The sequence below is a fragment of the Galleria mellonella genome, unplaced genomic scaffold, assembly GCF_026898425.1.
Source record: "Galleria mellonella isolate WM207_F2 unplaced genomic scaffold, CSIRO_AGI_GalMel_v1 utg57, whole genome shotgun sequence".
Lineage (NCBI taxonomy): Eukaryota > Metazoa > Arthropoda > Insecta > Lepidoptera > Pyralidae > Galleria > Galleria mellonella.
In genome coordinates, this window is record NW_026442119.1 from 5,994,907 (window position 1) to 6,017,037 (window position 22,131).

The 22,131-nt window shown below is 27.0% G+C and overlaps 1 protein-coding gene across 2 annotated transcripts in view; it reads left to right on the forward strand.

Moving 5' to 3' along the window:
- The window catches only part of LOC113509767 (organic cation transporter protein-like), a 55,693-nt gene that overhangs the window by 20,010 nt on the left and 13,552 nt on the right, over nt 1-22,131 (forward strand). The window contains exon 1 of one of the 2 annotated variants that reach the window (XM_031910746.2): nt 7,224-7,470. The exons of the other annotated variant lie outside the window; for it this stretch is intronic. Coding sequence (XP_031766606.1) covers nt 7,437-7,470 — 34 coding nt within the window. The 5' untranslated portion in view covers nt 7,224-7,436. Of the gene's footprint in view, nt 1-7,223; nt 7,471-22,131 lie in introns of those variants that run through there. 2 annotated transcript variants of the gene reach the window in all.

The following is a 22,131-nucleotide window of genomic DNA, read 5'->3' on the forward strand; positions in this document are numbered from 1 at the left end:
ATCGAGGCTTCGTGACAATAGTTTGAAATAAACATCTATAGCTTTAATACTGAAATTTAACTGTTGGGTTTTTGGAATTATATTACACACTGTTTATAAGAAGATAATTTTCGATAATTGATGTACACTTTTTTTTGCAAAAAAATTAATGATCGATTGTTTATTATACTTATTACTCGTAGTCGCACTGCAATCAAATTATGAGTATTGTCTTGAATTGAAATCTCATAATTTAAGATATTTTATATATATCTAGATAGGCATTTAATGATAATAGTATATTAATTGTCGTGTAATAATACGTCAATGAAGGCTGTCTAAACATTCTAATGTATAACCTCCATCCGTCCAGAATGATTATGTAAGTTGTAGCATAATATAATAGATTTGATTCTTAATCTGGTCTCAATATTTTTCACTGATATAAAACGCCGATTTCTTACGTGCCAAAACTAGTTACTTTAATGAAAAAAAACTAAAGTTCATTACAGATTTTGAAAAAATCTATGAAACTTATTTCAATGCATGTAATTTCAGATAAAAGAATATTTCTTCTATTTTTTTTATAAATAACGAAACTTTATGGTAACAAATATAAAATAATACAACCGAATTGAGAATTTCTCCTTTTTTAGTCGATTGATAAAAAAATTCCTTAACTAAGGTTTTATAGATATTTTAATGGATAACTTTTATTAAAATAATGTATAATTAACAGGTCTTAAAGCTCCTTTTTTATTCAACTGACGTTTGTTATTCTGGAAGATTTCTTAAAAGATCGTTTTTGTCATATAGTAATATTTTTAAAAAAGTTTCCTTTGCTGTGTCGTATTTAGTGTTCTGCGAACTTATTTACAATTTCCAATGGAATCATCGTCATCATCATCTCGGCCATTATTCGTCCATAATGGAATATTACAACAAATTATTTAATATTTTGAATTGGGAAATACCATGGACGTAGATGTTGTACAACCTACTTATTTTCAACCTATGATATTGATCTAAAATTGTTTTATTTTTACATGGTATGATGTATTTACGTACTAATTTTATGGTATTTTTACATACTAAATTTATATTTTTAATTTTATTGTTTTTAATTCCGGTCATAAAACAATCTTACTTTAATACATTGTTGTTACTTTTAAACGATACTAAAAAGATGACGGTTCTCAAATCGCTTGTATTTTTTGTCTAACGTAATATCTTCTTTTATTTTGAACAGTTTTATATATTAATAATTATAATCAATATAGTTTAATTCAGTTTTTGTCCTATATAAATTTTGATTTGATTAAAATAGCTGGTATTTTATCGTAGTGATCAGTGATATGTCATCAGCGATATAGCTACTATGTAAAATTGAATATAGGTGGTCGCTTTGCCATTAATTACTAATAATCATACATACAAAATTGTCACGTCTGTCTCCTATTAAAGTATGCAGAAAAATGGAATGCCAAGTGCTTCGGTTCAAACAGATCTCTTAAAATTTCTCTCTTAATCTTTCATAATCATGTTGAATCCAACATCAATTTATAATGATATGAAAACAATGAAGCTACTCTTCATTGTTTATCTACTATAATCTCTCTCAGAGGGGGGAAAGGGATTGTTAGTAATGGAGTTTGACAGCCTCATTGTTAGCAATATGCCTTATTAGGTCGACCTCCGTGTGGTTCCCCCTGGAAACCATCGTGAACAATTTTTGTTGAATTCGTCACGATAGGCTAACTGACCTACTTCATCATCACCTATCATCCTTCACTGGTGCCCCGCCGGTGTATACCGATAGCGCGGGTGAGGATACCATTCCATTATCATCCATTAAAAAAAATATCTCTCTCAGAATATTTGCCTTAATGAAACTCTCCATATTCCTATATTTTTGTTTAGAACTACTCTAAAATATCGCACCTGAGCAATTTAAACTGAGCAATTGGCATTAAGCAGAGATGACTTCTTATACGAAGTACAATTATAACTAAATAAATTACATGAATGTTTATCTACTCGTATTTTGACATCAAGTCCTCTGTGGTACTACTGCATTTTTAAATATGTAGGATATACCTATTTAGAAAAAGCTTAAAAGCAAAATTAGGTAATACTATAGAGATAAAATTTTTAAAAAGTTTATATGATATGATAAGATAAAGTAACAAACAATATGGATTGAAAGATTTTGTGTTAAAAAGGCAACAATATGTTATATTTATTTGGTTATTTGAAAAAGATAGATGAAAACAAAATTACGAAAGACAGGGCAAGGAAGATAAGGGGATTTAAAACAAATGTAAGTCGACTATTTGGCGTAATCTGCGATTGACGTATGTATTGAAGATTTTATTGTAATACTGTTTTTGCCTACCTTCTGTAGGAGATATTCATAAATGTACTTAAAAACGGGCAATTAAGTGTTTGTTATTGAGCGCCTGTTAAAATTAAATAGTTATTATTAATTTTTGCGCAGAACTTTCAATTACCAAGAAACACAGGCGTATTTATAAGGAGGATCCGGTGGGCCGTGCTCACCCCCGAATTGCATCCTGAGGTGAATATTCTGATATCCACCAAGATACTAAATGATAAAGACAAGGCTAAAAGTGCATATGTGCTTTTTTTGAAAATGATTATTCCTGGAAAATAATTTTAAACACGCCAATGCCAGAGAAATTAAGAAATTTGTGAATAACATCTCATTTTGAACTATGAATATGCAGATAGTGTCGAAATGAACGTTTCGACTCTTAATTTATGTTAAATTTAAATGTGTTTAAGTAACTTAATCATGAAAGTTCTTGTTTTTTATAGTACCTAAGTGTTTTTATTCGATCATAATATTTTATTAACGTTAAAAGTTAATTTTAAATGAACTCATCGTAGAGTACAAGTTCAATTAAAATAAAACAGATTTTTTTGTGAGAACCGTAATATAGCATTTGTATAAAGTTTACAGTATTTTAATAACACAGATATCTTGGACTTACTTTGTGACATCAAATACGCCTGTTAAAATATTAAGAGCAATGTTGTAGGAATAAATGTCTGAGATTTTCCATATCAATTATTTTCTAACCCACTTACAGCTGGTAAATTCATTAATTACGAAGAATATTATACCATTATTAAAAATTTGAGATTATATACATATGTTCAGAATCCCTATACTAATAAATAATTATAAGTATATACGCACAATTTTGACAATATTTATTGTTGATCATACATATAGGTACACATCCTATCATGGGAATATTATTTTGCGTCGCATTTACTTTACAAAGGTTCAAGTGTTCATCGTTATACAATTTAATAATGGTTTCTGATGTCACTGTCCTTAATATTCACCATTCCCACATTATTTAGAAAAAAAGACATGTGTGAAACACTTGTGCTTATTCCATTGATACCTACCTAAGTTTTGATGAGGTGCGCAGTTATTGCTGATTTACTGTCAAAATACAGATATATTTGTCTACTGCAGAATACAGATAAACCAAATTATTAAAAAAAAAAAACATTAAAATATGCCACACGTTTTTTGAAATCAGTAATTTAATATTACGTGACTGATTGATATATTCAAGGAAATTAAATATGTTATTGTTATAAAGAAAATTAATTACGTATAATAATTTTTATTAAATAACATTACCCTTCATTCTTTAACGTATCTTCCTCCTATCCTCATTCGGCTTAATAATTTCTTCTAGCATTTATTTACTGTTAAAACTATGTGATCGACCAGTTGTCACTTCAATTTACCGATTCCTTTGTCTATTTGTATCGATCATTTCAGTTAATCTATAAATATAGTCGATAATAAATATCTTTGATAGTACCACTTATTTATCTCGACTCTTTATGATCTGAGTTCCATAATAGATTTGTGATATTTTGATAAAGAGATATGGCGTAATCTCTCTAAAGCTACGCAGTTTAGCTGGATTTTTATTTCAACATCTGCTACCCATTTGGTGCGGCAACTAATTAATTTAAAACAATAATTAATATTTTTCATACGTTGATAGGAGATGTATTGAGTATATTGTCTGTTTGTTCTGAGTGAACGTCTTGAAACAACATATGGACTCATCACCTCAAGAAAACAGATCATGCGAATGAATCTTTAATATCACTCAATCATAATTTCAAATTCAAAACATCTTTACAAAATAGACTTGTTTTCAAGCACTTTTAAGCTTGCAGGAAACCATACACTATATATATATTTAAATAATTCGTATAATGTACTATATATTAACATATATTGTAATTATAATATATAATGTAATATATTTATATGTGTGTTTTATCAATAGGAATAGGTATTAAAAATAATATATAACAACTACCAATTTAATTACTCTTCGTATTAATTATTGTAAGAAAATTCTTACAAAAATATCTTGTTATTTATAGCAACAAAGTTTAAATAATAAGATGCTTTTGTTCCATTAATATTTTAATATACAACCGTCATCGTCATTTGAAAATCTTATAAATATAATAAATGCCACAATTCGTAATGATGAATGGATGGATGTTTGTTATTCTTTTATGCAAAAACTACTAAACGGATTTGAATGAAATTTTGTACACGGGTAGTTTATATACTAGTTTAGCACATAAGATAATTTATATAGTATATTAATTTATGCGGGTGAAGCCGCGGGATATAGCTATATGATAATAAACATTTTTACAACAAACTGTCGCTCTTATTCTCGTATTCTCTTTAGTCATTGTTTTAACATACATTTTTAGTATTGTATCGTTATTTTTAGCATGCCACATAAATTTAAGATAGCGACATAGGTGATATCAGGAAATAGACATAGGAAGTTCTGCTTTGAAATTTAAGTAGTTTCTTGTTTTTGTTCTGATGAGTAACCTCATAATTAAACTAAGTACAACTTACAAAATTATAATAATGCAAAAGAAAGATTGTTATCAAAACATATAAAACAATACAAAAGCCCTTGAATGATATAAACAATAAATAGTTAAGAACAATATTTATTATTGTTTCAAGTGCTGTTATCATACCTACAAGTTATAAAATTTTGTTTCATATAATTTATTTCCTCTCAGTAAATTTATTAATAAAACAAGGCATCTATTATTACATTCGTTGTCTGAAATAAGTACCAACCAAAATTTAAGATGTAGAATGAGTTGCATACTTTGTGTTCTAACTTCCAGTATAAGTGGTATTTTCTAATTTTATATGCCTTGAATATGTATCTTATATGCAGTTGTTAATAATTAGCGATAGAATGATATATTATTAGATTTAGTGGATTCAGAATCAATCACATCAGTCGTAAACCATTGTTGAACATTGCCCTCCCCCCATAACGGGAGTTTCACCAGTAGTTGCAACGCTAGGGAGGCGGGATAGCAACCTCATTTAGGCTTTGCCGCTTTGGTGATGTTTTATGAGGGGCGTTGCTGTCTATTCATCGACCATTACGTCTTCATAGTCGCCTCTTACGACACCCACGAAATATTTTACGAGCTATTCTATGCCGGGACTACACCGAATTTAGTGTATTAATTGTCACTAATACAAAATTTACTTATAGGAAATATCCGATTTATATTCTTTTAATACGATTACTGCAACAAAAAAAAAATCCTTTTGGCAACGCACAGATAAAATATTCTGCAGTTGTAATTTTATTGTAGTCTTATTCACAACAAAAATTTAAAGTATTATGAAGTTAAATATACTAAACTATCATTTTATAACCTCTCATTAGATAAAGCAAAACATATTTATTTCTTGATAAAAATGAAACTGTATAACTGCAAGGTTTTGAATAGATACTACAAGATTAATCCAAATGTCATTGAGAAAAATTAAACCAAATTAATTTTAAAAGAACAGTCTTATCAATCAAACAGCTATAATTATATATTTTTTACAATTTTATATATATTTGTAATTTTTGATAACATATCAAAATAAAACTTACATCAAAAATTTTAAGTTACACCTTCAATATTGCAATTGTGAAAACCAAACCAAATAAGTGTACTAGTTTTTGCGTGATGCCGGAATAAATATACAAACAGACAAAAAAATCTAAAAACTATTGTTTTGACTTTAGTTGATTGTCCGTAACCCATCGTATTATTTTTCTTAAATGTACAAATATAATTTTTGTTATAATTTTTATTATATATTTGGTCTTATTAGACCTCTCAAATTAATTGTATTGTATTGTAAAGTCTTTATTGTACATAATTTATATTGGATATATTAAAAGATTTCATATACAATACCGGCTTATCCCATAAAGTATATGTATGTTATTTATATATGTATTGTATATGATTTATGTATGTATATTTTTTGTAAGTATATTATTCTATATGTTTGTATGTTTATTTATCATAAATTGTTATCTCTTAAAATATTTATTTAATTTACTACTTTTTTAAATGTGTGCACCGCCATTTGCTCTCTCTGTTTGGCGTGGCGGTTATGATATGATATGATATGATATGATGGCTGATAGAGGCCATCAGGCATTAAATCCGCCCTGTAGACATTATTCAATGTGTGCAAAAGTATAAATAAATAAATAAAGGGATCTATTACAGTCAACCTTTGAGAAGCTGAAAGAGAACTGTTGAATGTACAAGGGTAAAAACCTTACAGCTAAAGATAAACTAAATTATATCTATAATTTTTCATACACAGACATGGCAGATATTTATTAACCTCTAGTTACAATTTTATTACATTAGTAGCATAATAATTTTAGGAAGAAGTAAGATTAGTAAGTTGGCAGTAATTTTAACTACAATGTAAAGTTCCTGCCTTATGAAACTATAATCATCATCATCATCCTATCAGCCGTTAACTGTCTTCTGATGACCATAGGCTTTCCCTTAGTGGACTATTGCCAGTAGTTGCCACGGTTGGTAGGCGGGTTGCCAACCGTAATTAAACTTTGATGATGTTTAAAGAGAGACATTGCTGCCCATCCCTCAACCTTGAAGTACCTTTGTTTGCTATTTACGATACCCACAGGAAAGGAAGGGGTGGCTTATTCTATGCCGGGAACACACGGCGCCATATAATGAGGACTGAATACTAAGTATGCATTTTTTTTTATCATGAAAGTTGTACGAACTAAGATAATGTAGCCGAGATTTAACGCATTGTGGCAATGAGCGACTCGACCTGCGTCTGCCGGCTGCGCTCGCGCTTGCGTTCAGTTTGATAATGTATTACTCCGTAGCGGACCGGTGCTACTATCGCCTCTATTACTAACCGTGCTTTTCGCGAAATCTTATCATTTTAATCAACGTTTCTGTTTACTTGTATGCTTTTGAATAAACTTTGAAAAACCGCTAAAATCTAAAGCACTGTGTGACGTGAAAACGCACTAGAAGAATAATATTCTAAAATCAATATGAGAAAGTGTTTTAAAATGGGTCTTTTTAAAAGTAAGTAATACAATTATAATAATTGTAAGGATTGAAGAATCATCAAGATTGTTAAGAACTGAATGAATAATATTTCGTTTAAAAAATAATGGAAAATTTTGGAGTTACTTGTGGTCTATTTTCTTGCCTTTTAACCATATTCGGCGTAAAATTATAGACAAATTATATTCGAAATTAATTGAATTTATGATTTATAAAACAATGAATAAATTTAAATCAAAAATAATAATGCAATTGGTAAGTAATTATAATGTTTACATAAAGAATTTTAGTCAAAATACAGCACTGATTAACAATTAAAATTATAAAAATACAGTATAATTTATCAACGGACTATAAAGGACTATTTCAATGTACTTAAGTTAAATAGCGTAATTAAATTATGTGACATTTACATTATCAATAAGTATTAGGGCATCGTAGATCAAAGATTACACATGATCACAAAATGTACAGTGATAAAAAACTGATGATCAAAATACTTCTTAATATTCTTATTTGATAGATAAAATATTAATGTAGGTTCATAAACGGAAAATTTCCTTAGAATATTTCCCAAAGCTATTGAGGTCATTTATTAAGATTAAAACTGTGTATAAATTATTATACAAATATTACAATAAAATTATGGTATAAGTATTGTTTCTATTAAAAATATAACACATTGTATAGAGAAACACTAGAATTTGCAATCAACTCAAACAGCTCAGCTGTGCTGTAGCAATCAGAGTTCTGCATGCATCGCCGGAATATCATAATACATAGTGCTACTGGCTACAATCGCTCATCCTACTGTACAACTGTTGTATTGTTGGATTTTTTTTTTTCTTTTAGTACATAGATTTTTTTATTATCCATGTCTAATTATTATTATCCATATATTAATAAGTAAAAAAAATCATTTACATGATAATTACATTTGTAAAATGAATACTAACTGAACAAAGGTTTATTACGTTATGAAAGATAATTTCGTTTATCAAGAGATCCAACCAAATTAATTATTACCAAAGCTAACTTGCACTTTATATACAAAATAATTGTTTTATATTGATAAAAGTATATAATAAAATTCCCAAAAATATAAAAGAATTACCTCTCACCTGTTTTAAAACGACAATTAAAAAGTGGCTTCTTAACAAATGTTTCTACATTGTAAATTTATTGATATGAAATCATAAGCTATATTTATCGTTCTTGTTGCAGTCTTTATAAGGTGATTATTTCCAATTATAAATTACTTAATAATTAATATGACACGAATTTGTTTATTGTTGTAAAATCATTTATGTATTGTAAAATTAATTAGTAACTAATATTGCGATAAATTAATTAAAAAATCTATATATTCGTCTACATTGCATGCTTAATATTAGCTGAATACTAAAATGAAAATTTTGTTTTATCTATTCAATAAAGTATTCTATTCTATTCTATTCAAATTTTACTTACAAAAACAAAATAATCGACATTAAATACCTAACCAATTAATTATTACATAAATTGCTAATTCGGGGAATAGTTGCTGTCCTCTTAGATATAAAAATACTAAATCTATATACTTAATTTTGTATCTTTTTCGAAATATTAATATAATTCAAAATTTTTTAAATGTTTTTCACATTGCTATGTAAATAAGATATTGATTTGGGAAGTAAATTCTTCGTCTATAGATAACTACATGTATAGAAAATATGAATACAATTCTTAACATCTACTGTATATTCGTATTTTGTTTTTCTCATTAATGACATGTTATTTAAAACTTCGGCATGCTTATTAAATAAACAGAAGTATTATAATACCTAATTCAGGTATCAATGTATCTGTAACTTATAATTTGAAATTAATCTTGTAATTTAATGATATTGATGGAATATATCTTTATCAAATTAATCCAAACAATGGAGGTAAGTTCAGCCCTTCAACCTATTGAATTTAAAAGTTATGTTCGATGAAATGCATTACTGGCACTACAACAACAATAACAAATGTTTTTAATTTCTTCATCTGAATTTACAAACGGAAACATATCAAATTATATTATATTTAGTTTGAATTTAGTACAAAAAATATTTATATATTACTGTAATATTATAATGTACAACAGTGTTTTATAATTTACTTTTACTCCAAAAAAAGAAATATAGAAACAACAAAGAGAATGAATGTTATAGATTTTAAAATAATTATTCAAATTGATTCAGAATTGGCAAAAATACTTCTTTTTGAACACGTTTTACCTACTTTTCATACAATTTACTTAAACATAAACTTGCTTAAACACAACATAAACTGACATTGCTTAATAATTAATTGCTTTATAGAAAACGAAATAATTAATTATTATATTAAACTTCTAAATTTATAAGATATTATTTTACATATTGAAGAGTAAATAACTGTGTATCAAATATGCTAATAAAATGGTAATAAACTGGAGCATATACAATATTACGAATATATATTAGCTTGAACGTGATTAATAATATAAAATGTCTAAGTAGTTAGACATGTTTTAAATATGTATATCACCTAGCTGTCTAGAGTGTGCCTAAATGATTAATATAATATAGGTATTATATGGTAGGCCATAGGAAAAAATAATAAGTATGAAAGTAGGTATAGATCTCCATACTGGACGCAACGGAGGTATAAAAATCCAAAATTAAATGTCAGAATAACGAAAGTATCCTTTAATTGTGATCTCCATAAATCAGGAAGTGTTAACGTAATTGATTAATGCCACTTTTGAGATACACTCCATTTATAATTATTGACATTGAAAACTAGTCTATCTATGTGTATATATAATGACATTCGATTGCAAACTAGGAATAACATTGATATCCCTCTATTAAAAATAATATATCTTCTGCATGTTTTTTTATCCAAAATATAAATTAACTATTTTTTCTTAATACTAATGATAATCATCATTGTGTATCTCTTATATTATATAACTATTATCTCACAATCAAAAAGTATGCCATTTTTATTATATTTACTCGTGATATGTCATGTCTAGTACTACGAGTATTATTCGTATTTATTCTACTTAGAGATATTTTTATCACAATCCCTTACCTAATTCTAATAAAAATAATTTGTTATTATTCTATATCACAGCTTCACACACATGTTTACATACCATATATGATTGCTTTTATATAGTATGTATTGTTTAACTTGATTAAATAGTTAATATAAAGGTCAATGACATAAGTAATGAAAAAAAAATTTGAACAAAAAATTATAATTTCAACCTAATAATACCCAGATTCTAATTTAACTTGTATATATCTATAATTCAACTTTAAACAATAAGAATTTGTCTATATATCATTATTAGAATTGTTGTCAGGTTTTTAAGAATATATAGTCGAGATAATTATTCAAAATTGAGTAATTTTTAAGAAAAGTAACAACCGGTTACGTTAATAACCTCGATGAAAATAATTGAAAATACGATAAATGAAAAGTATCCATATTTTGACAAAGACAAAAAATGTATAACAATGACTCTGATATTAAAAAATAAACTATATAATTTACATCACTAAAAATGTCGATGGTATTATGATTAATATATTATTAGGTAGTATAAATAGTATCAATGAGTGCCTACTACAATTTAGCTGTCACAATCTTAATATAAATTATCTATATATATACAAACACGCAACGCGAGTAAAAACAACAACTAGGTATGTATTTTGAAATATTCTACTAACAAACGTAATGAACCAGTTATAGATTTAGGTTAGGTATATCTAACCTTAGTCATACGAATAAGGTTTGACTCAAGCCTTCTATCTGGAGACAAATTTTCTATGTCAAAGTGGAAGGAATAGCTACATTTCAGTAATAGGTTCTATAGCTTGCAACATAAAGTACAGTCGTTTTTATGGCTACATCAGAAATAGCGCCACGGTATTTTCTTTCTATTAATTTTGATTCAATAAAGTCAACTAGGAAGATAAACGAACGGAAAAATGAAGAAATGAAATATAAATAAATATGGTATATAGTATTTATTTATTAGAATTTATCTACATAATTTGAACTTATGTTGTCAAAAATAAAATAAAAAGTGCTATTATATATATGTAAGTACTATAATGAATAATAACTGTACAATAATAACTAATCAGGTACATAGATTTCCTTGTAATAATTAGGCATTGTCTTCGTTCATTGGATTAGCGTAGGTTGGTAGATACTATTCGATTTACTATGACATTAGTTACAGATACATGGTAACAGCAAAATTTAATTAGTCTCTAATTTGTTAGATTAAGAAATTAGTTAGGCTTAAACACGTATAATAGTTATCAGCATATATACTTATCTCTGCTGCGTTTCAGCCGTTAAGCAGCAATGTTTGTCTGGTCATGTTTCCGTTTGTCGGATACCTTTTGTATCATTTTTTATTAGTTAAATAAATAGATACCATAATATGTAAAATAATTGTATATAGAAGTATAATATCATAGTCTTCAAGAATAACATAATACCAGCAACCTGTGTCTATTATCTGATTTTCATGATGTTGTTGATTTCTTCAGATAACGATTATATAGTTCAATCAAATTCACATAAAAATTTTAATGTTTGGTCATTGCTAAAACCATTTTTTATGAATAATAGAATGGCAACCTTACCTAATTTATCGGTATATAGGACTAGCGAGATATCAACGAACGATGATAGATGAAAATGAAAACAGGTCAGTCGGCCTGTCGCCTCGTGACGAATATACCAGGAATTAGTTTCCAAGGGGGTCCGATAAATATATCAGTTTGTTATTCGTACAACTGTCTCGGGATTATCATCATTCATTACTATATATTTCTATTTTATCAAATATACGTGTAAGTCAAATTTCATGACTATTACATAAGTCATTAAAGCGCCAAGAAGACAAGCAAACAAATTTACCTTCATATTTGTAACACGTATTACATTAATAAAAATTTATAATTTTTTATATTAATTTTTTAAATATATAAACATACATAAATAAATATTATACTAATAAAAATGGCAATTTAATGCCTACCGAAATAACGGACCTAAACATTTTATCTCAAAAACTTATAATAGACGATGTAAATTATGTAGCTTACTATCGCTGTCTGAGAATAATATGTTTCAATTAGTCTCATTCTGTAATAGTTTCAACTACACGATTAATTTGAACTAAATTTTTATCTTATTTGTGTACATATACGAATATAATAAAATAATGGAGCTCTTTCTATTCATATAATGTATTCATTGCCCTTATATTATGTACATAAGTTTATTTTATGTTGTGGATATCGGGCGTGTTTAATAAAATGTTATCCTGATAAACGACCTTTTGTCCATAACACCTTTACATATATTTACTTAAGATTTATAATATTACTGTTTCTGTTGACTACTGTACATTTAGTTTCTAATTAAATATCTTAAAAGTAATTAGATATTATTTAGGCATTATACGAGTGTGCTAGTACAATCTGTCATATAAAAATAATAACAGTAATAATAATTATTCCGCATGGAGAGCACCGAATATTTTGTGATTTCTATGATATTCATTATTCTTAGGTATATGTATTTATTTTCTATAATGTGTATTTTTCATTTTTCATTGTTGTCCTTTTTGTCATAAATTAAATTTTATTACGGAATAAAATGCACTAAGACACTACTAAAAATAAACAGTAACATATAATATAACACTGTGTAGTAGTTAATAGCCTAAAAAATATGACACTAGATTATAATATAGCAAATTTATTTTACTACATTTGCATATACCTACCTATTCCAAGGCGGCGCTACGCGGCAATTCTCTATTTCCTCGTAGTCCATCGTAGTTCAAAGCACGTAGGTCATGTTTCTCGATTGAACAACTTGTTAGCGATTACAAACTGGTTAATATGTAGGCCAGATAGCTCCAGGACATAATCGGACCACTACTACGGAAGTATCATTTCCGCACTTCCTGGAGATTTAAAAAGTCAAGGCCAAGTTTTGATGACAAAACAACAATTAACCTATAAACAAAGTCAATTGCCACTGCCAATGTCATTGCCATTTATCATTATATTTGTTATAATAAAAAACAATAAAAATTCATATACATCCTATAAATACGAATTTTCTACACATGTTTTAATTAAACTCAATTCATGTATTTTTTTTTCTCTTTTGTAAAATAAATAAATATATACAATAAAAACTATCTTATATCAGTTAACCTGATACAAACCGCAATAAATGATAATTTAGTTTAGAAAAAAAAGGAGAACCTCGAGAGTAATTAATATCTTAATCGATATAAAGACCAAGGTCTATTAATATATTCTTTAGGTAAGTATGACCTGATACAATTTTATCACTTTCAAATATCATATCTTCTTACTGCACTTGAAACAGATAGGGATTTCAGTCTTTGATATTTACTTGTATCTATTTGATTATATATATTCAATAATTTACCCATCTTTATTGAGAACCTTCAGTTATGTATGTACACACCAAACAATACGTTAATAATTGATATTATTCTGTTAAAGTAACCGTGTCGAAACGTATTTTTCATCAGTATGATGCAAAATCCGCTCACCTTTTATCCGGTGCAACCTGCAATTTCTAAGTGTCGTCCTTCACCTATACAAATCTTGATGAATTTACTACGTATGTAGTTGAAGATGTCATTATACTACAGAATACTTAATAATATATTGTGCTTAAATTTCATCATTGTTACTATCATCATGGAAATAAATCGATTTTTAAAAAATATGGCTTATTTTATACGAGTATAGTAGCTAATTACGAGTATAGTATAGTAGCTAACAATTTCCTCATTTTTAAAATTACTTGAAAAACATTGATAGTTTATTTTCGACACCGAGTAACCTTATAATACCTATTTGGAGTATACATTTTACCATAAATACTGTCTTTAATAGCGATTATTTTGAAATTAAAATGCAATTAATATATAATTATGTTTTTAGTAATATTATGATATTTTTATCACATTTTATATTTACGTCTTAAAATTGATTATTTAATATATCTATGTTTCACTAGATCATTATTATTCATTTTTACTCAAAATGAAAATATTAATCAAGTACATAGCTGTTTCAATCATATATCTATTATATACCTACAGTAGTGTGCTAAGCATAGCTGCCGCTCGGGAGGATGTTGAATAAATAAAACAGTCATTCAGGGGACTCTTTCACAGTATACTCAAGTATTCAGAAAGACTCAGGGCGCTTTCGTGTTCATAGATATTACAGTCTCCGTGTCTTTGTACTTAAAGGTACGTTTTGGGTAATAAATAATTTATAAAGCATTAGAAAAAATCCGAATCACAATTCATAATATACCATGATATAATCATACCATGTTTTGCTGTACATATACATTTTAAACAATTTTAAGTTTAACTGGGAAATTATTATCTGCATTTGAATTATTATTCAAATTTAAATGAACAAAGTTTATATTAGGTGTATCAAGTATATATACGAGTATTATTTCACATTAATGTATTAGTCTTAGTAATCTGTAGGTGATAACATGTTATAATCTCATGAAAGTGCTAGAATAAAATGAAGGACAATTGCATTTGTATAAGCTACAAAATTATGACATTTATGTTACAACTAAAAGTCTTAACTTATTAATGATACAACAGTTATCTTTTATCATGATTAGCTTAAAATTACTTATATAACGGGCGTGGTGATGTAGCGAATTAACATACCACCTCGTCTTTCAATGGTTGGGTTAGATTGCCGTACAATACAAACATTGATTGTCTTTATATTTGTCTGGGTGTTTTCTATGTATAATATATACATATTTACAAAAAAGTTGAAATTTCTATCCATCCTCTAATATCTATTATAATAGTTTTCCTTAATTTGGGATTAGTGACGTTGTATAAAAAAACAGTTTATTTTGTAGTTTTAAATAAAACTAATTTATTTTAAAACTAAAGTTTTAAAAAATATTATACATAGGCGAAATTTCTAGATAGAAAATGGTGTTTCTCATTCAATTAATGATAGTATAGGTGATTTATCGATCTTTCTAATCTAGGACTACTAATAAAAAAAGTTTTACATACAATACTTTTTATAAACTATTATTTTATTAAAAAAAAAGCAATAAAACACAATTAATCAAAAAAATATTTACAAAATATAAAAAATTGAAAAATGCAACTAGAAATAAATACTCATAGTACCATTGTTATGAGTGTTTATCAATATGAATATCTTTAATTGCCCTGCTTAACTCATAACTTAACGAGTAACGTAGAGGTGAAACATGGGCTGGTAGGTGACATCAGAGCATTGTATTACAGATTAAACAATAATATTCTAATATTGTTTAATGTATAAGCTTTTCCACAATATATTATGATAGATATGATAGATTTTATTCTGTTATAATAAATTATAAAATGAAATTTTATAAATTTATATCAGATATGTGGTAAATGTTAAACAAAATACATTAAATCCTTCATAAGTCATGATTTAAGACATCTTCAGTGCGCGATGCTTGTACATGTGGTCAGAATAATTGGTTCGGTTAGGTATGGTTTGGTGAAAGTTGCAAAAATGATGTTTTAATTTTATAAAAGCCTTATATTTATAAACTTATATTGATAAATCCTAAGATTTACCAATTTCGGGTTTTTACAATAACACATTATAAAAGTTACTTCATACTACAAAAAAAGAATGACGACCTCTATATAAATTATCTTGAACTGCATATTTGTTATAGCGGGTGAAACGTATTTTTAGGAAATAATTTACATAAAATATAGCGTCAACATTTGTTTATTTTTATTGCATAGGAAATATCAATTTTATCAAAGGTCTCTACGGTTAAGGCTTTACTGTCGGGGTTAAGTTACAATTACATAGTTGTTATCCTTTGGCTGTCATTTCTATACAATGTAGGTATGTATATATATATATATATATATATATATATATATATATATATATATATATATATATACACATACATACATATACATACATACCTACATTAATAATACAATAATATAAATAATAATACTAATACGAGCTATATCTGATATTCCTTACAAAGACAATTTTTTTTAAGACAAGACTGGTTTGATATTATCATGTATACAAACAAGCAAATACCTAAGTAAAAACCCAGTTATAGATTTTTTAATCTATTTTATTATTATTTGATTATTATTATTTTATTAACAATAAGATTAATCTGATAATTTACGTTTTTTGGGGAACTTTATCAATGATAATAAAATATCGAAATTAGTATAGAATTGATAATAACATCGCATAGTATATACAGAAAAAAATTATATCTCTTGAAAGTTCTTTAAAAGTATAAATATTTACCTAAATAAATTTAATCATCACTCTAATAACTTTTTGTTTGCTATTTCTGTTATAGAAAACATAACACGTATGTTGTTTAATTAATTAGAGAAGGATACAAAAAAGTATACTAGATTTATATTTTTTGTTGTAATTATTTAAAATAATTACTATAAAAACATCTACTCGTATTCTTCAGGTATTATAATCAGAGTCGATCAGGCGTAAAATACGTGTAGGTATCTCCACTACTTATATATTATATAATCTATATAAATATAAGTTAGTTGAAATCGCATCACTTAACAACAGCTGGATTCATTATCTATTTTATTTTTTAACGTAACACGTAGGATACTTTATATACAGATTCACGCGGGCAAAGCCGCGAGAAACGGCTAGTAAAGTAATATTATAATAAACTCGAGCTTTTTCCTTTTACGATTGACACAGATTACAGCAGTTTACAAAAAATACTTTTTAATTGAATTCTCTTTAAAACGTCTATTTAAATGACTTAGCATGTGTGATTTTATTAGGCCTTGTTTAGGCGTTTTTAATAATGTTTCACTGTCTGTATGTTTAGATGTGTGTTACTCAATAACAGTTAACGTAGTTAATTTAATATAATTTATTATAATAATTTACAGTAAGTAGTAGTATAACATAATAGCTGTTTCCCGCGGTACCACCTATTTAAATTAAGATAAACAATACTATATACGTGTATATTGTATAAATCTAGAATATGGTCTATTTATATACTATTATTGTTATAATCCATTTTAATATGCCCGGCCCATTAAGCATGATTTAGTAACAAACACCTGAACGAACGTTTAAACGTTTAGATGTTTTTTACAATGTTCCAAGTATATAATATTAGTAGGATAATAGGATTAGGTAGGTACGTTCAAATTCTTTGAAAGATGTTTGTGGCCAGTCGCGCAATACCCTACGAGTCTCCACTCGGACCCTCGAAACTAAATTGGTGGACGGAAGCGAATGCGATTTTATTGTATTAGCTCATCTCCACTGGTTAACTTGATTGACTGTAAAAGACACAGTGCCCAACCTTGACCTCTTTCCGCCCGCATATTTAAACCATAATCGTGTGTCTAAGTAGTTAATTTATTTCACACGATCTTGTTACACACTGTTACTATAGGAAACTAAGATCTATTTATTATGATCAGATAAATCGAACTGTCCGAGATAGAATAATATCACTTTGGATGTAGATGATGTAAAAATATACCATATACTATATAGGTATCATAGGTAATAAATGGTGCACGTTTCTCTACTAGACATGGGTTACCAATTATAAAAATTATTATTAGAAGAGATTATTAGCTGACCAGACAGCTTCGCATAGAGTTTTATATCAAATTTTCCTTTTATTTCCTTGTTGTGCTGCTTTGTTTTCTTAGTCAAACAAATATTTAGATTAGTAATATAATTAAAATTTATACCTTGCAGAATTAACACACTGACTCTCAATTATATATAACTTGTAGATTGCGTTTTTTTTTTCTAGGACGCCAACTACGAGTTATCTCGTCCTGTGTTTAGTTGCCATTTTTGTGCAATTACAATTAAAATCAGAATATACGAGTATCAATGCTAATATCGATAAATGGCTTCTGGGAAAAGAACAAAAAATCAATACTGGCTTACATGAATAGAAAATTTATTAAAAAAAAAAACAAAAATATAATTACAAAAATTAACTCAAATTCAAGAAATTAAATATTATTTTAATGTTTGTTTGCTTTTTATGCTTTTTGATGATAGCTATTCCGTAGAATTAGAATTTTTAATAATATAATGCGAATAAATCAAATTGTCATTTTAGCCCAGATTTCTGAAAATTGCCGTGACAGTCGACGTGTTAAATAGGTACAAAATTTCGAATATTTCTGTATATATATATATATATATATATATTATACACAATCTAAATTATTTTTATATGCGCATATAACACTAGGCATTGTATTTTTAGTTATTATATTTTTCTATGTCTCAAGTTGCATGTTCGTGTCGTTAGCGTTTGAAATATGTATTTACTGTAATACTAGTAAATTGGTCATGTGAATATGAATATGTACCTTTTCTTTGTATTGTACTTCAGTAGATAATAAGCAATAACTTGTACAATAGGTATTGTTCCATGTTTTTATCTTTCCCTCTATGAATATAAAGTTAACAAATCCATTTATCACTGAAACAATTATTGAAAAAGTAAAAGGATTTAGGCAAGGTTCTTGTTATTTTGCCTTCTAATTTCTTTATAGAATAGTGTATTTATTTTGATGCTTTACGCAAATAAAGTTCCGAGTTCAATTCTCGGTTGAAACAAATTTAGGAATAACTTTCTAAATTCACTCTGGTCTGGATGTTCTCTGTTATATCTGTGTATATATGTTTGTCATAACACGAGATTGTTTGAGCAATTACAATTATTGTGTGTCATTCAATAATTATTAGCATCCAGAAAATAAGCATTGTCTGCTGTGATTTATCGAAGACAGAGGGAGAATATGTTAAACATTAAATCCGGTACACTGCAACTTCGATGCAGACTGATTGTGAGACGGGGGCAATGCATGAGGATGTCTCAAGAGCAAAATGTCTCAATAGCATAAGAACTAAATACACAGGGTCAACGCGAGATTAAACTTAAAAATAAATAATAGTCGTGACACTTTCGACATATTAAAATAGGATGCGTTTTATGTTTTCAGTAAAATTTTTATTAAGAAAACTGAAAGAAATTGTAAAATAGATAAAGGCACAGTAAATCTAATCGTAAAGGTGATAAATGTAATGTAATAATTTTTACGATATGTCATTTACTATGACAAATATATGTTTACATATTCATAGCTCGCTTAGACTACTCACGGGTATTCAAGGGCTATGACAAAATATTTTAGCGTACAATACCGATATAATATCGCTAAGTTAGTAGTAAACTAGTTTTTTTACTTTTTGTGTTTATCTTCATATCTCTTCATACGGATTGTCAGGGACTATGATATATATATATATATATATATATATATATATATATATATATATATATATATATATATATATATATATATATATATATATATATAATTAATCTATTTGTCTCTTTATGACATTACATCATATATGTGGTGTCTATATTTGATTCAGTTGCAATAGGTGCATAACATAGGAAATATAGTTTTACACATTTAGGCAATTAGATCATCATTATTATCATGTCAGTCGATAACTGTTCACGGTAAAACACCCCAAGTGGGAGATATAGGCCTCCCGCTTAACGGGTTTTGGCAATAGTTGGCGTGCTTAGTTGGCAACCGCCGTTAGGCTTTAGTGATGTTTAAGAGAGACGCTGCTGTACCCATCCCTTGACCATTAAATTCACTTAGTCACCTTTTACAAAAAATGGAAAACAGATATTGTTGTAACATTTTAACCTTCAAAACAATTCTAATACATAAGTATAGTTATAGTGGGTAATTTTCTTACACATATGTTGTATAAATTATGAAGTAACCTTCATGATGCATTCTTCCTTGAGACTATGTATGACGACGTACTTACTTGTGATAACTATCTTCAGATGGTTTTAGTATTGTGAACACAATCTTTACTTGATTAGTATAAAAAGAGATGTATAGTCTTTTAAAAAAAAAACTTGCTACAATATACATATATGGAAATAAACACCAATTTTTTAATTTACCTATATATATTTACTATATTTACCTAGTTAATTGCGGTATTTAATACATAAATACGATTGAAAATTTTTATAATAGATATTTTATGTTATAACGATTCAGGTCCTCTTTTTCTTGTCGGGATAAAAACTATCTTATATCTCAAATTGAAGTAAAGAATGTATGATATACGAGTATATTTACAAAATTAGTGTGAACAGATAGATCATATTTCTTTATTAACCAATTTCAAAAAAAGGATAATAATAATATTCTTCATTTGACTATTTTTCGTGCGCGTATGTACACGATATCTGCGCTAAATGTGCACACAAGCTACCGGCCCACCTGATGGATAATGGTGCTTATAGATGTAAACATTAATAATAATATTAATATAATTTAATGTAACTTTCTTAAAAATAGAGTTTAAAAATTCTATTATATTTATTTTGAGTGTTTATAGATAATAATATAGCAATATCTTCCTTTGAAACATTTTTAAAATGGCTTTTGTTTCTGTTTTGTAAAAAATATATATATAAAAAATATTAAATTATTAGTTGGAAACATGAACATTTTATACTTGCAATATAGAGATGTATACAGACTAGACAGAGCCTGTAAATCCTACTTATCTTAAGACTTTAACAAAGATTATTATTTTATAGTATTTTAAAAGATAACTCGATGTATTAAACAATAAACCATTAGACAGTAAAAAGCTATTAAACTTTAATAAATTTATTTCATTTTACTAAATAAAATTAAAAAGTATGTAAAGTTATATTAATTTATAATAAATATATTATCAAACATTTTATAAATGTAAGTTACATTCATCATTAAAAACAAATGTAAAAATATTTAGAAATTATAAATATCTATAATAACTATTTGTAACAAGAAATTAATGTTACAAAAATTTTATGAATAATATTTTGTTTTGAAACTACAATTATGAAATGAAATTATGAAAGTCTTTTTATAATATATGTAATTTATTAGATATTATTAAAAGAGAAATAAACCCTGCCAATGGCAAAAAAAAAATATTTAGAATTACTGAAGATATTGTATAAGTAATAAATACACAAAAATACTATCAAATTGAGAACCACTCCATTTCTGAAATTGATTGAAAATCATTCCTTATCTATAAATTCTCAACATTTAAAATTAAGGTCGCAAAAACAAAGTCATAAATTAAAAGAAATGTATAATTAAGATAAAAATATATAAAATATATCAATCACAATTGATTGGCGACTTTTATAAAGCTTTGCAATAATAAAGACTCATTTCGCCCTATATTTTATATTATCTACTTATAATTAATAATGAATTGATGGAAAGTTGTATGTAACAGTCACCTATATAGGCGTGAACAGAGTATCATGGATATCAAAAAATACATTATGTCCACATTTATATCGCGTGCATTACTACCCTTGAGGAATAAGGTGCCTTCATATAATTTGAAAACTATAACTCACTCTTCAAATTCGCGTTAACACAACTGGTAGCAAAAA